At 36.5% G+C, this 12,176-nt stretch overlaps 1 protein-coding gene across 1 annotated transcript; it reads right to left on the bottom strand.

The window, feature by feature from the left end:
- Window positions 1-4,475: 4,475 nt before the first annotated feature.
- LOC125259215 (leukocyte cell-derived chemotaxin-2-like) lies at window positions 4,476-6,612 on the bottom strand. The gene is made up of 5 exons (XM_048176685.1): window positions 6,458-6,612; window positions 6,047-6,079; window positions 5,865-5,958; window positions 5,186-5,331; window positions 4,476-4,995 (listed from the first exon to the last, which is right to left on the bottom strand). Exons 1-5 carry the CDS (start codon window positions 6,495-6,497, stop codon window positions 4,829-4,831), a joined length of 480 nt encoding a protein of 159 aa, XP_048032642.1. The 5' UTR covers window positions 6,498-6,612; the 3' UTR covers window positions 4,476-4,828.
- Between the last annotated feature and the right edge of the window lie 5,564 nt (window positions 6,613-12,176).

Raw genomic sequence — 12,176 nt, 5'->3', positions numbered from 1 at the left:
CACTTTATGGGACAAATGAACCAGTAATCAGATAACAAGAAGGGCAGGGTTGAGATAATAGAACACATGGCACATACAAACAAACATAGCTAAAGCCATGTGTTCACACAATATGTGATAAAGCACAAGCAGCCAATGAGAGCTCTCACAGACTGTGTGTCCACACAAAACACGACAACACGGAAGAATGCTGCCGATGATAAACACAAGCTATGTGCTACACATATTGTACTTGGAGTGTCCCCACGTTCTATGTGGCATGACTCAAAATTTACAGTACTTTTCAGATATATTTGATTTTTAATAAGTATTGTTATCATTTTTATTTTATATTGTATTTTTTCTACTTGCTTAGTATTACAAATGCATACATTTTAAAAGAAACTATCAGCAATAATATTTTTTTGTAGCATTTTTAATTTAGAGTAGTGTATTTTAATATACTTTTGCAAATAGTTTAAAAATAACAAGAACATCTTTAAAAATATTACAGGGTTAGTTCACCAAAAAATTAAAATAATGTCATTTATTACTCACCCTCATGTCGTTCTACACCTGTAAGACCTTCATTCATCTTTTGAACACAAATTAAAGGTGCCGAAGAACATGTTTTTAAAAGATATAATATATGTCTAAGGTGTCCCCTGAATGTGTCTGTGAAGTTTCAGCTCAAAATACCCCATAGTTTTTTTTTTTTTTAATTCATTTTTTTAACTGCCTATTTTGGGGCATCATTATAAATGCGCCGATTCAGGGTGTGCGGCCCCTTTAATTCTCGTGCTCCACGCCCCAACAGCTCGCGCTTGCCTTAAACAACATAAAAAAAGTTCACACAGCTAATATAACCCTCAAAATGGATCTTTACAAAGTGTTCGTCATGCAACATGTCTAATTGCGTAAGTATAGTATTTATTTGGATGTTTACATTTGATTCTGAATGAGTTTGATTGTGCTCCGTGGCTAAAGCTAACATTACACACTGTTGGAGAGATTTATAAAGAATGAAGTTGTGTTTATGAATTATACAGACTGCAAGTGTTTAAAAAATGAAAATAACGACAGTCTTGTCTCCGTGAATACAGTAAGAAACGATGGTAACTTTAACCACATTTAACAGTACATTAGCAACATGCTAATGAAACATTTAGAAAGACAATTTAAAAAACACCACTAAAAATATCATGATATCATGGATCATGTCAGTTATTATCGCTCCATCTGCCATTTTTCGCTATTGTTCTTGCTTGCCTAGTCTGATGATTCAGCTGTGCACAGATCCAGACATTAATACTGGCTGCCCTTGTGTAATACATTGAACATGAGCTGGCATATGCAAATGTTGGGGGCGTACATATTAATGATCCCGAATGTTACGTAACAGTCGGTGTTACGTTGAGATTCGCCTGTTCTTCAGAGCTCTTTTAAACAAATGAGATTTATATAAGAAGGAGGAAACAATGGAGTTTGAGACTCACTGTATGTCATTTCCATGTACTGAACTCTTGTTATTCAACTATGCCGAGGTAAATTCAATTTTTGAATATAGGGCACCTTTAAGATATTTTGGATGAAATCCGATGGCTTAGTGAGGCCTCTATTGCCAATAATGTCACTGAACCTCTCAAGATCCAGAAATGCACTAAGACATAATTTAAAACAGTTCATGTGAGTTCAGTGGTTCTATCTTAATATTATAAAGCGACGAGAATATTTCAACAATATCTAGTGACTTTTCAACAATATTTAGTGATTTCAAAACACTGCTTCGAAGCTTTACTAATCTTTTGTTTTGAATCAGTGGTTCGGAGTGCCAAAGTCACGTGATTTCAGTAAATGAGGCTTCATTTACACAATCTGAACCACTGATTCGAAACAAAAGATTCGTAAAGCTTCGAAGCAGTGTTTTGAAATCGTCCATCACTAGATACTGTTGAAAAGTCATTATTTAGTTTTTTTGGCACCCAAAAAGTATTCTCGCTGCTTTATAATATTAAACCTGGATCTTGAAAGGTTCAATGACATTGCTGGCAATAGAGGCCTCACTGAGCCAGCCATCATATTTCATCAAAAATATCTTCATTTTTGTACTACGGCTGTAGAAAGACATGAGGGTAAGTAATAAATAATTTTCATTTTTGGGTGAACTAACCCTTTAAAAATTTAAATATCTCAAGAAAGCAATATTATATGATAACATTAGCATAGATTTTATGCACTGAGAGGACTAATACTGTAAAATACAACATAATGTAGAATGTGAATAATGCTGTCAAGCTGCTTAACAGGGGAAATTAAATATTAATGCATGACACTAGTTGGTTCTCGTCTATGTACTCTGCTTCCCTCCTGTGGCCAATCCTGATATCACCAAAACCCACAATTTAATTTATACTGAATGTGGGGGCATAATATTGGTGATGATAAAAAATAAATCTCATCACTGATTAATTGGAAAGCTATTGTAACCGTTATTTGAAATATGAGGAACATTGGGAGGTTTTTCCAGTACAAATTATTCAGCAGCATATCAGGACACTGGGAAGCATGACAAAATGATAAAAGAAAACAGGCCAAATTCACTTCACCACTTGCTGGTACTGTAATTTAATCTGAGATCCAATGGCCTACTGTTAAATTCAACAGAAAATATGCCTGAAATAAATACTCAATGATTATATACAAGTGTTGCGTGTATACTTAGCTGAATCACTAATTTATATAATGCCATGGGTGGTAAGAAGAAAAATAACATTCAAATATATTTGCTCAACTTTATGACTAGATGTACATCATTATTTGTCACACTGAGCTATCTATGACATTTTGGCCACATCCTTTAGATCTGTGCTATCTGTGTCTATGCACTCTGACACAGTGACTCAAACAGCAAATGCTGCACACTGTTTCACCGTGCTCTCAAAGACTATCAGAGGATCTCTCTCTCTCTCTCTGTGCTTTTCTGCACTGATGTATAAAATAGACGTTAGCTAAATGTGTAATTAAAGGGTTCGTTTAAACAAAAATTCTGAACATTCAAAAATAAAATGTTGTCATAATTTACTCACCCTCATGTCATTCCGTTTTCATTGATCTTCAGAACACAAACGAAGACATTTTTAAAGGTGCCCAAGAATGCTTTTTCACAAGATGTAATGTAAGTCTAAGGTGTCTCCTGAATGTGTCTGTGAAGTTTCAGCTCAAAATACCCCATAGATTTTTTTCAATTAATTTTTTTAACTGTCTATTTTGGGGCATCATTAACAATGCACTGATTCGGCGCTGCCCCCTTAAATCGCGTGCTCCCTGCCACATGAGCTGTCGACTATATTACAGCACATTTACAAAGTTCACACAGCTAATATAACCCTCAAATGGATCTTTACAAGATGTTCGTCATGCATGCTGTATGCATGCTTCGAATTATGTGAGTAAAGTATTTATTTGGATGTTAAAGTGAATTTGAGGCTGTCCTCCGTGGCTAACGGCTAATGCTACACTGTTGGAGAGATTTATAAAGAATGAAGTTGTGTTTATGCATTATACAGACTGCAAGTGTTTAAAAAATGAAAATAGCGACGGCTCTTGTCTCCGTGAATACAGTAAGAAACGATGGTAACTTTAACCACATTTAACAGTACATTAGCAACATGCTAACGAAACATTTAGAAAGACAATTTACAAATATCAGTAAAAATATCATGCTATCATGGATTATATCAGTTATTATTGCTCCATCTGCCATTTTTCGCTGTTGTTCTTGCTTACCTAGTCTGATGATTCGGCTGTGTGCAGCTCCAGACGTTTACTGGCTGCCCTTGTGTAATCCCTTTCATAATGTTGGGAACATGGGCTGGCATTATGCAAATATTGGGGCATACACCCCGACTGTTACAGTACGTAACAGTCGGTGTTATGTTGAGATTCGCCGGTTCTTCGGAGGTCGTTTAAACAAATGAGATTTATATAAGGAGGAGGAAACAATGGAGTTTGAGACTCACTTTATGTCTTTTCCATGTACTGAACTCTTGTTATTTAACTATGCCAAGGTAAATTCAATTTTTGAATCTAGGGCACCTTTAATGAAACCTGAGAGCTTTCTGTCCCTCCTTTGACCATCTATGCGAATACTACTTTAACGATTCATATGGATTGTAAAACTAATCCATATGAATCGAGCGATTTAGTTCAAATTTTCTGAAGAGACTCGATAATTTTTTATGATGAACAGACTGAATTTAGGCTTTTATTTACATAGAGATCATGTCTTTTTGGAAAATTTAGACTCAGTTCATAAATCGGATTAGTTTTATGATCTTCTTATAAACTTTTTGAAACGTCAAAGCGGTAGTTGTGTAGACTGTCAGTGGAAGGACAGAAATCTCTCCGATTTCATCAAAAAGATCTTCATTTGTGTTCGAAGATGAACGAAAATCTTAGAATGACATGAGTGTGAGTAAATTATGAGAGAATTTTCATTTTTGGGTGAACTAACACTTTAATTGTGGCTACAAAGAGTCAAGAATAGAGGTTCCACACAAAAGGACATAAAACATAAAAGCAGGTCAAACTAAACATGAACATTCATTAGAACATTCATTACTGCATAACTGTTTTGTATTTCTTTGTAAATAAGCCAGAGTCTCAAAAAATTTGGATTTATATGCTATGAGGCACTATTTACTACATGTAACACTGAGAACATAGTCTTAGAACTTTATTGTTAGACTGCAAAGTGCTGGGCAACAGCATGAAGAAATAAAGCTGATATAAATGGCAGAAGATTCTGAAGTGGTTTGATAGTTGCAGGTGGTCATCAACTCCATCAGCATTAGAAGTACTTTGTGGGATCTGATTTGTCACACATTTGAACATGAACATGGGAGGTGATGCCAGGATAAACACTCTGCATTGGGAGCAGACTTCCGATCTTCTGCCCTTTTTTCAGGGTCCCAGTGTAACTGTCTGGCTTAACGTAGAACAGCTTGAAGCAGAGACCTGCCAAACAGATATAAGATTATTGTAAGGTTATACTTAAATCTTATTCCACATGTCCTGTATTATTAGTAGTAGTAGTATTTTATCAAGCAAGCACATTATTTTCCACAAACATGGTATGACCTATAGTCTCTAAAAGAAACTTTTGCTACATTGCTATTCATGCTTTAAAATATTTAACATTTGGTACCTTCTCCGCTCAAGTTAATGCCATCATTGATAGCGTTGTTCTTTATGTATGGTGCAGCTTTGCCATTCAGCTTCACATCAAATGGAGCAACAACCGTGTCTCCATCAGCACACACAATGTCAAGACCCATATGTTTCCGATTCCCACTGCAGCACAAACACACATAAAAAAAAAATAGTTCACCAAAAAATGTAATTCCTGTCATCATTTACTCCTGTAACCAAAATTATGTAGAAAGTTGATAAAAAAAATATCTTCCTCTAGCTTTCATTTTTAGTGTGTCTTGTTACAAATGATCAGTGATAATAATGTTAATGTTAATTTCCATTGTATAGAAAGCAGTCTGGTCAGTCTGCAAAATATCTTCTGTGTTTCTTATGAAAGAAAGAAGGTCTACAGGTTGTAAACAACATGAGAGTGAATAAATAATAGTATGGTGGTACAAAATTAGATAACTTGTTAAGTTGAGTTGTTGGGTGTGTCAAATTTGTGTGAAACACACTCAAAACAAAGGAATGATATCAATATGTCACAATACACCCTCCAGTGCAAATGTGTTATGTGTTAAATGTGTCATCAATGACTTCTGGGAAGAGCTATGAGGAGAAGTCAGATAAAACAAAATTTGCTTGAGAAATAGAGCTTTATATACAGACAGTCAGAAGAAAACACAATTTACCGGCTGGCTCCATAGTTTCCACAGCCATACTTTGCCACATCACATCCTCTTTTACGATTACTTGGGTTACCTCTGCAGAGCGTGCCAAATTTCACTGTGAAATGAAAAGATTTTTTAACTTATCTCTGTTTTAACTCATAGTTGTCTTCCTGTTTGTCTTTTTCTTCATGTACATGACATACCTTGGCTAGCATCAACACAAGAGCTGCAAAACACTGAAAAAGAGACACACATAATTTGCAGAATTAATATATTTTAATAATAATTAATATATAAAAATATATATATATTTGGATTGTTTTTGCAAGGTTTACTTTGCACGTTTTTATTCTTTTCAGTGTTTTTAAATAACACCACCAAAAAACATCAGTAAAATCCATCAAATTTAAAAATGTTAACAATAAAACTCAAAATTTTGATTTAAATGTAATTACATGTAATTAAAATAAATGTACATTTTAGAACATGAACATTGTCAAAATTAATTATGCTTCATTTGTGCATTAGACTCAGTGTTTTCTTATCTTCTCCTTTACAAGTTTTAGAATAAAATTGCAAGTGATGATGCATTAAGTTAAATTGTAATTTCTCACCAGCCAAAAGCAGAAAACTGAGAAGGATGTAAAGTCTCATGATGCTATAAGTGTTTGTTTTCAGATGTTTCTTTCTCTGCTGTTGTCCACAATCTGTATGGCTACTTTAACTGTGAGTTTTTATATTTCGACTGGGGTCATGGGGAAATTCTGATTTCAACACACATACATGTTGCAAACACAATTGCATAACCACCAAAATAGGGACAACAGACCAAGAGTCCAAATTTTAAATATAATTTTCTGCTGCAGTGAAAATAAGCCAGTGTAAAACATAAAATGTAAATGAAACTCTCACAATCACTGACCATTTTAGTTTTTCTCATGGGATATTATTTTGCTTGGTTTTCAGTTAACGCACATTGTGCAACCACAGTGCAAATATAATGATAAAAATGATAAAAAATAAAAAAAAAAGATAAAATCTCAAATGCACTCTAAAAGTGATACTTTGGCTATGCATTAGGATATTTACCAGTCAAAATCTACTTAATAGGCCTCACCACTAGTATTTATAAACACATGTATAGAACATACTGAGTCTTTATCAATGTTTAAAGGAGTCATGAACTGCCTTTAAAAAAAATATATATATGTTCAGATATTCTCTGAGGTCCACTTGTAATGTTAGTTAGATTTTTACATCAAAAGAACACCCTTATTTAAAGGTAATAGACAATGTTCTATTCTGTTTTTGACCCTCTCTTTGAAACACTCAGTTTTGATGGGCATGCCATATTCAAGACTTAGAAGTAAATGGCCACTTCTATGACAGGGTGACAGTTTTGCTTATTAAAATCATTTTCGGTCGAAAAGAAATGAAGGTTTTTAATGAAAGCATTACAGGATTATTCTCCTTATATTCAATGGCCTCCAAACAGTTGAAGGTCAAAATTTTTGAAGGTGAGGAGTACAAATACTGCAATATTGCAGTATTACAAACCCGATTCCAAAAAAGTTGGGACACTGTACAAATTGTGAATAAAAAAGGAATGCAATAATTTACAAATCTCATAAACTTATATTTTATTCACAATAGAATATAGATAACATATCAAATGTTGAAAGTGAGACATTTTGAAATGTCATGCCAAATATTGGCTCATTTTGGATTTCATGAGAGCTACACATTCCAAAAAAGTTGGGACAGGTAGCAATAAGAGGCCGGAAAAGTTAAATGTACATATAAGGAACAGCTGGAGGACCAATTTGCAACTTATTAGGTCAATTGGCAACATGATTGGGTATAAAAAGAGCCTCTCAGAGTGGCAGTGTCTCTCAGAAGTCAAGATGGGCAGAGGATCACCAATTCCCCCAATGCTGCAGCGAAAAATATTGGAGCAATATCAGAAAGGAGTTTCTCCGAGAAAAATTGCAAAGAGATTGAAGTTATCATCATCTACAGTGCATAATATCATCCAAAGATTCAGAGAATCTGGAACAATCTCTGTGCGTAAGGGTCAAGGCCGGAAAACCATACTGGATGCCCGTGATCTTCGGGCCCTTAGACGGCACTGCATCACATACAGGAATGCTACTGTAATGGAAATCACAACATGGGCTCAGGAATACTTCCAGAAAACATTGTCGGTGAACACAATCCACCGTGCCATTTGCCGTTGCCGGCTAAAACTCTATAGGTCAAAAAAGAAGCCATATCTAAACATGATCCAGAAGTGCAGGCGTTTTCTCTGGGCCAAGGCTCATTTAAAATGGACTGTGGCAAAGTGGAAAACTGTTCTGTGGTCAGACGAATCAAAATTTGAAGTTCTTTTTGGAAAACTGGGACGCCATGTCATCCGGACTAAAGAGGACAAGGACGACCCAAGTTGTTATCAGCGCTCAGTTCAGAAGCCTGCATCTCTGATGGTATGGGGTTGCATGAGTGCGTGTGGCATGGGCAGCTTATACATCTGGAAAGGCACCATCAATGCTGAAAGCTATATCCAAGTTCTAGAACAACATATGCTCCCATCCAGACGTCGTCTCTTTCAGGGAAGACCTTGCATTTTCCAACATGACAATGCCAGACCACATACAATTACAACATCATGGCTGCGAAGAAAAAGGATCCGGGTACTGAAATGGCCAGCCTGCAGTCCAGATCTTTCACCCATAGAAAACATTTGGCGCATCATAAAGAGGAAGATGCGACAAAGAAGACCTAAGACAGTTGAGCAACTAGAAACCTGTATTAGACAAGAATGGGACAACATTCCTATTCCTAAACTTGAGCAACCTGTCTCCTCAGTCCCCAGACGTTTGCAGACTGTTATAAAAAGAAGAGGGGATGCCACACAGTGGTAAACATGGCCTTGTCCCAACTTTTTTGAGATGTGTTGATGCCATGAAATTTAAAATCAACTTTTTCTATATGTAAAAACTGCAGTAATCTTTTGTAAGGGCTTTTCCTGTTTGCTTGAGTTCTCATTCATTATTTGTTATCATGGTTACTGATGGCTTTGTCCACCTGTTTCTTGTTCAGTTTGTTTCCCCCTTTGTATTTAAGCCCTCCTCTGTTTAGTTTTACTCATTGTCCAGTATTATCTTTGCTTTGGTAAAGCTGTTGTGTTGTTTTTCTCCTGTGGACTGTTCTTATGTTGAATTGCCTTCTTTGTTTTTGATAATAAATTTATGCCTGCTATCCTTGCCTTCACATTGCCTGCATGTGACAGAACACTGGACCTAGAAGAGATAAATAACGGATATACCTGCTGTTCGCCTCCTCCTCCTCAGCCAGGAGAATCGCTCCCTCAAAGATGTGAGGAAGTACATTTCTGGACTTGCCCATATTACACACTACCCTGACAGTGCACTCATTTCATTTTTTTGGACTGGTTTAAATCCCAACATTAAACAACTTGTTCCCCTGCCCGCTGATGGTCCTCAAAGAAAATGTATTGATTTTGTAGATCTGGTGCTCATTAAATGTGGATCCTTGTTTACTGTGGGTAAGGTGGAGGAGGAATTTGCTAGTCACTCAATCGTCACACTTACTCTGGACCCAGAGCCCAGCTAGCAGTCATCATGGACAACCTGCTTAAGCTTACCGCAGACCCAGATCCTGAGTCCGAGACAACGCCTAAGCCTAACTTTGTCCCGTGGCTCAAGCCCAGTAGGAAGTTTGACCAGATGCGAGAGCCAGTAACATTGTCCTTTCCTGTGGGCATTCTCGTGGAGTACAAGGGCATGGTTTGGAGCCCCACACATACCCCTACTGCGGAGGGTGAGCTGAGCCTGGTCTTATTCCCCAAAACCTCATGCTGCTTCTGTTCCCGCCCATCTCCAAGTCTCAGGTGTCTCTGATGGTCCCATCCAGCCTCCCTCTCCTGCCTCCTCTACCTAAGACAGCCAGTTCCTCACTGGCTCCCGTTAGTTCCTCGGCTCCTCTTTTTACTCCACTCAGCTGATCAGTTCTGCCTCGGGTCTTCGGGTCTCCAGCTCTGCCTTGGCAAATGGATCCCCTGGCTCCACCTCAGGCCACTGAGCCTGTGACTCCACCTTGGCCCTCAGGACCAATTGTGTCTCTGTGTCTCCTCGGATCCGCCTGGGTCTGACTCAACCTGGTTCCTCCCACCATTTGTTCTGTCATGGGCCTTCATCCTGGCTGTGTTTGGGGTCGTCAGCTGTCTCCTCCATCCATCATCTCCTGCCTGGTTCCTCCCTCGATCATCTCCTCCACGGTGTCTCCCTCTGTCAGCTCCTTCCAGTGTTGTGAATTAATTAGAGTAATAATAGCAATAACAGAATTGTTTTATTAATTGTCATTGATAATGACAGATAGAAGATTAGAAGTTTAAATTGTCATATATTAGGTTGTTCAGCTTTAAGAAAAGTCTACCCATAATGCAAAGTGAGCAAGTGAGAGCACGTAGTAAGAAAAAAATTTGACTGATTCAATGTGTGTGTGCTGCATCTGTGTAATCCAGTTCATAAACTTCAGTAAACAGTTTGTTTATTTTAATTCGTCAGTGGTCATTATGGCTTAGTAAGAAGAAAAGACCCTTCCTCCTCTGTTGGACTTTGTTTATTGCTACAGTGCGAGGACGCACCTTCCGAGAGGGGGGTGTAATGTAAAGGTTATGTTTAGTTTCATTGTGTTTTAGTTTTTTTTTTTTTTTTAGGTTTCCCTGTTCCTGTTTGAGTTAGCAACTTTTGAAAAGTTGATAAAGTCCTCAAATACATTTTAAAAGTTGCTAAAGTTGCGGTAGTCTGAAAAGTTGCTAAATCTAGCAATAAAATTGCTAAGTTGGCATCACTGTGCATCTCTCGCATTTACTAACTTTCAGGTTTCAATAAAAGTTGTTTTTGGACTAACAAGGCAGTTTTGAGTTCTGAAACTTATAGGATTTTTATAGTACTTGACCACTTTTATAGTACAATGGCCACTTATGTCAAATATTATATAAAACCTTATATATTATATAAATATATAAAACCTTCTTCTTTGGACAACTTAGTTCTTAGGACAACTTTGATGAAAGGTTTTGATCCACTTCAAATGTTGACTACTATATATTGATTTAAGAATAACACATGGACAGACTTCATTTGCTTTTAGCAAATACTCATTGGTAAACACTGGGAAATTCCCCAGAAGCATGCTGTCAAGGGTTTATATTTACTTTAAATGGCTCATGAATTGAGAAATCAAAATTTCAAATCAAATCAAAACCTTTCATCAAAGTTGTCCTAAAACCTTCTTCTTTGGACAACTTAGTTCTTAGGACAACTTTGATGAACTTTTTTGATCCACATCAAATGTTGACTACTGTAAAATAACAACACTTCTAAACCACTGAATGTGGAAAATCAAGTGAACAAAATACACTTTTATTAGGAGTTTGTGGAGCGTGTCTAAAGGCTGTAATGTATCATTAAAGAAACTAATGAACTGTTGAACAATGTGCCGTTGAATTATTGCAGTCTGATTTGCAAATAAACCACAGCACAGAATCAGTTCAACTGTCAGTTTTGTTATGGCCAGATATTTCATGTTTCTCCTTTTCTGTTTCTGCTACTTTCAGCAGTGACCAGACAAACCAGAATGCAGTAGAAAGACAGTTCAAACACAAAGGCAGGAGGAAGAATTAAATCAAAGGACCGTTTGTTGTTGAGTCAATCTAGGGCACGTACATTAACCATGGTCTTACAAACCAGACATGCACTTATCTCTGTGTCTTAATTTATATAAAAATGTACACTCTTGTATTTGCCTGTTTGCCAGTTTATATCTTTACCATAAATATAGGTTTACACTTTCAGAGAGGTAGACATTTTTTAGAAGCATATATTTCTTACTCAAACCCAGAGGTTCATGCTTTATCATTCTATTATGTCTGTGATGGACATACAATATCTACATTATATGCCTATAGCCCACCTCAAATGTGGGGTGAAAGACCCTTTATCTGCCTTGATGTTTACATGTTTTGTAATAAAAACAGACTTATTTTACAATTTATTTTCATACAGTTGCGCTCCATCACTATCCAATAAAAATAAATATTTTTGATCATTGTATAGGCTACTCAAATCCTGTAATATAATTTTTACAATGTGTGATATAGTTTTTCAATTAATTCTCAGTCATATCAAGGTATTTAAATGTCTCCACTAGAGATCAGTATTGTCCACTAAATGGAGTACTAAATGTAAGTGTAGAAGGAGCATGTCAATAACGGCAAGACTACACAATCATGAAATATTGAGTCATCAG

Source organism: Megalobrama amblycephala, linkage group LG23 (assembly GCF_018812025.1).
Source record: "Megalobrama amblycephala isolate DHTTF-2021 linkage group LG23, ASM1881202v1, whole genome shotgun sequence".
NCBI lineage: Eukaryota > Metazoa > Chordata > Actinopteri > Cypriniformes > Xenocyprididae > Megalobrama > Megalobrama amblycephala.
Note: the sequence above shows the minus strand (reverse complement) of the source record. Positions and strands in the feature narration are given on the sequence as shown.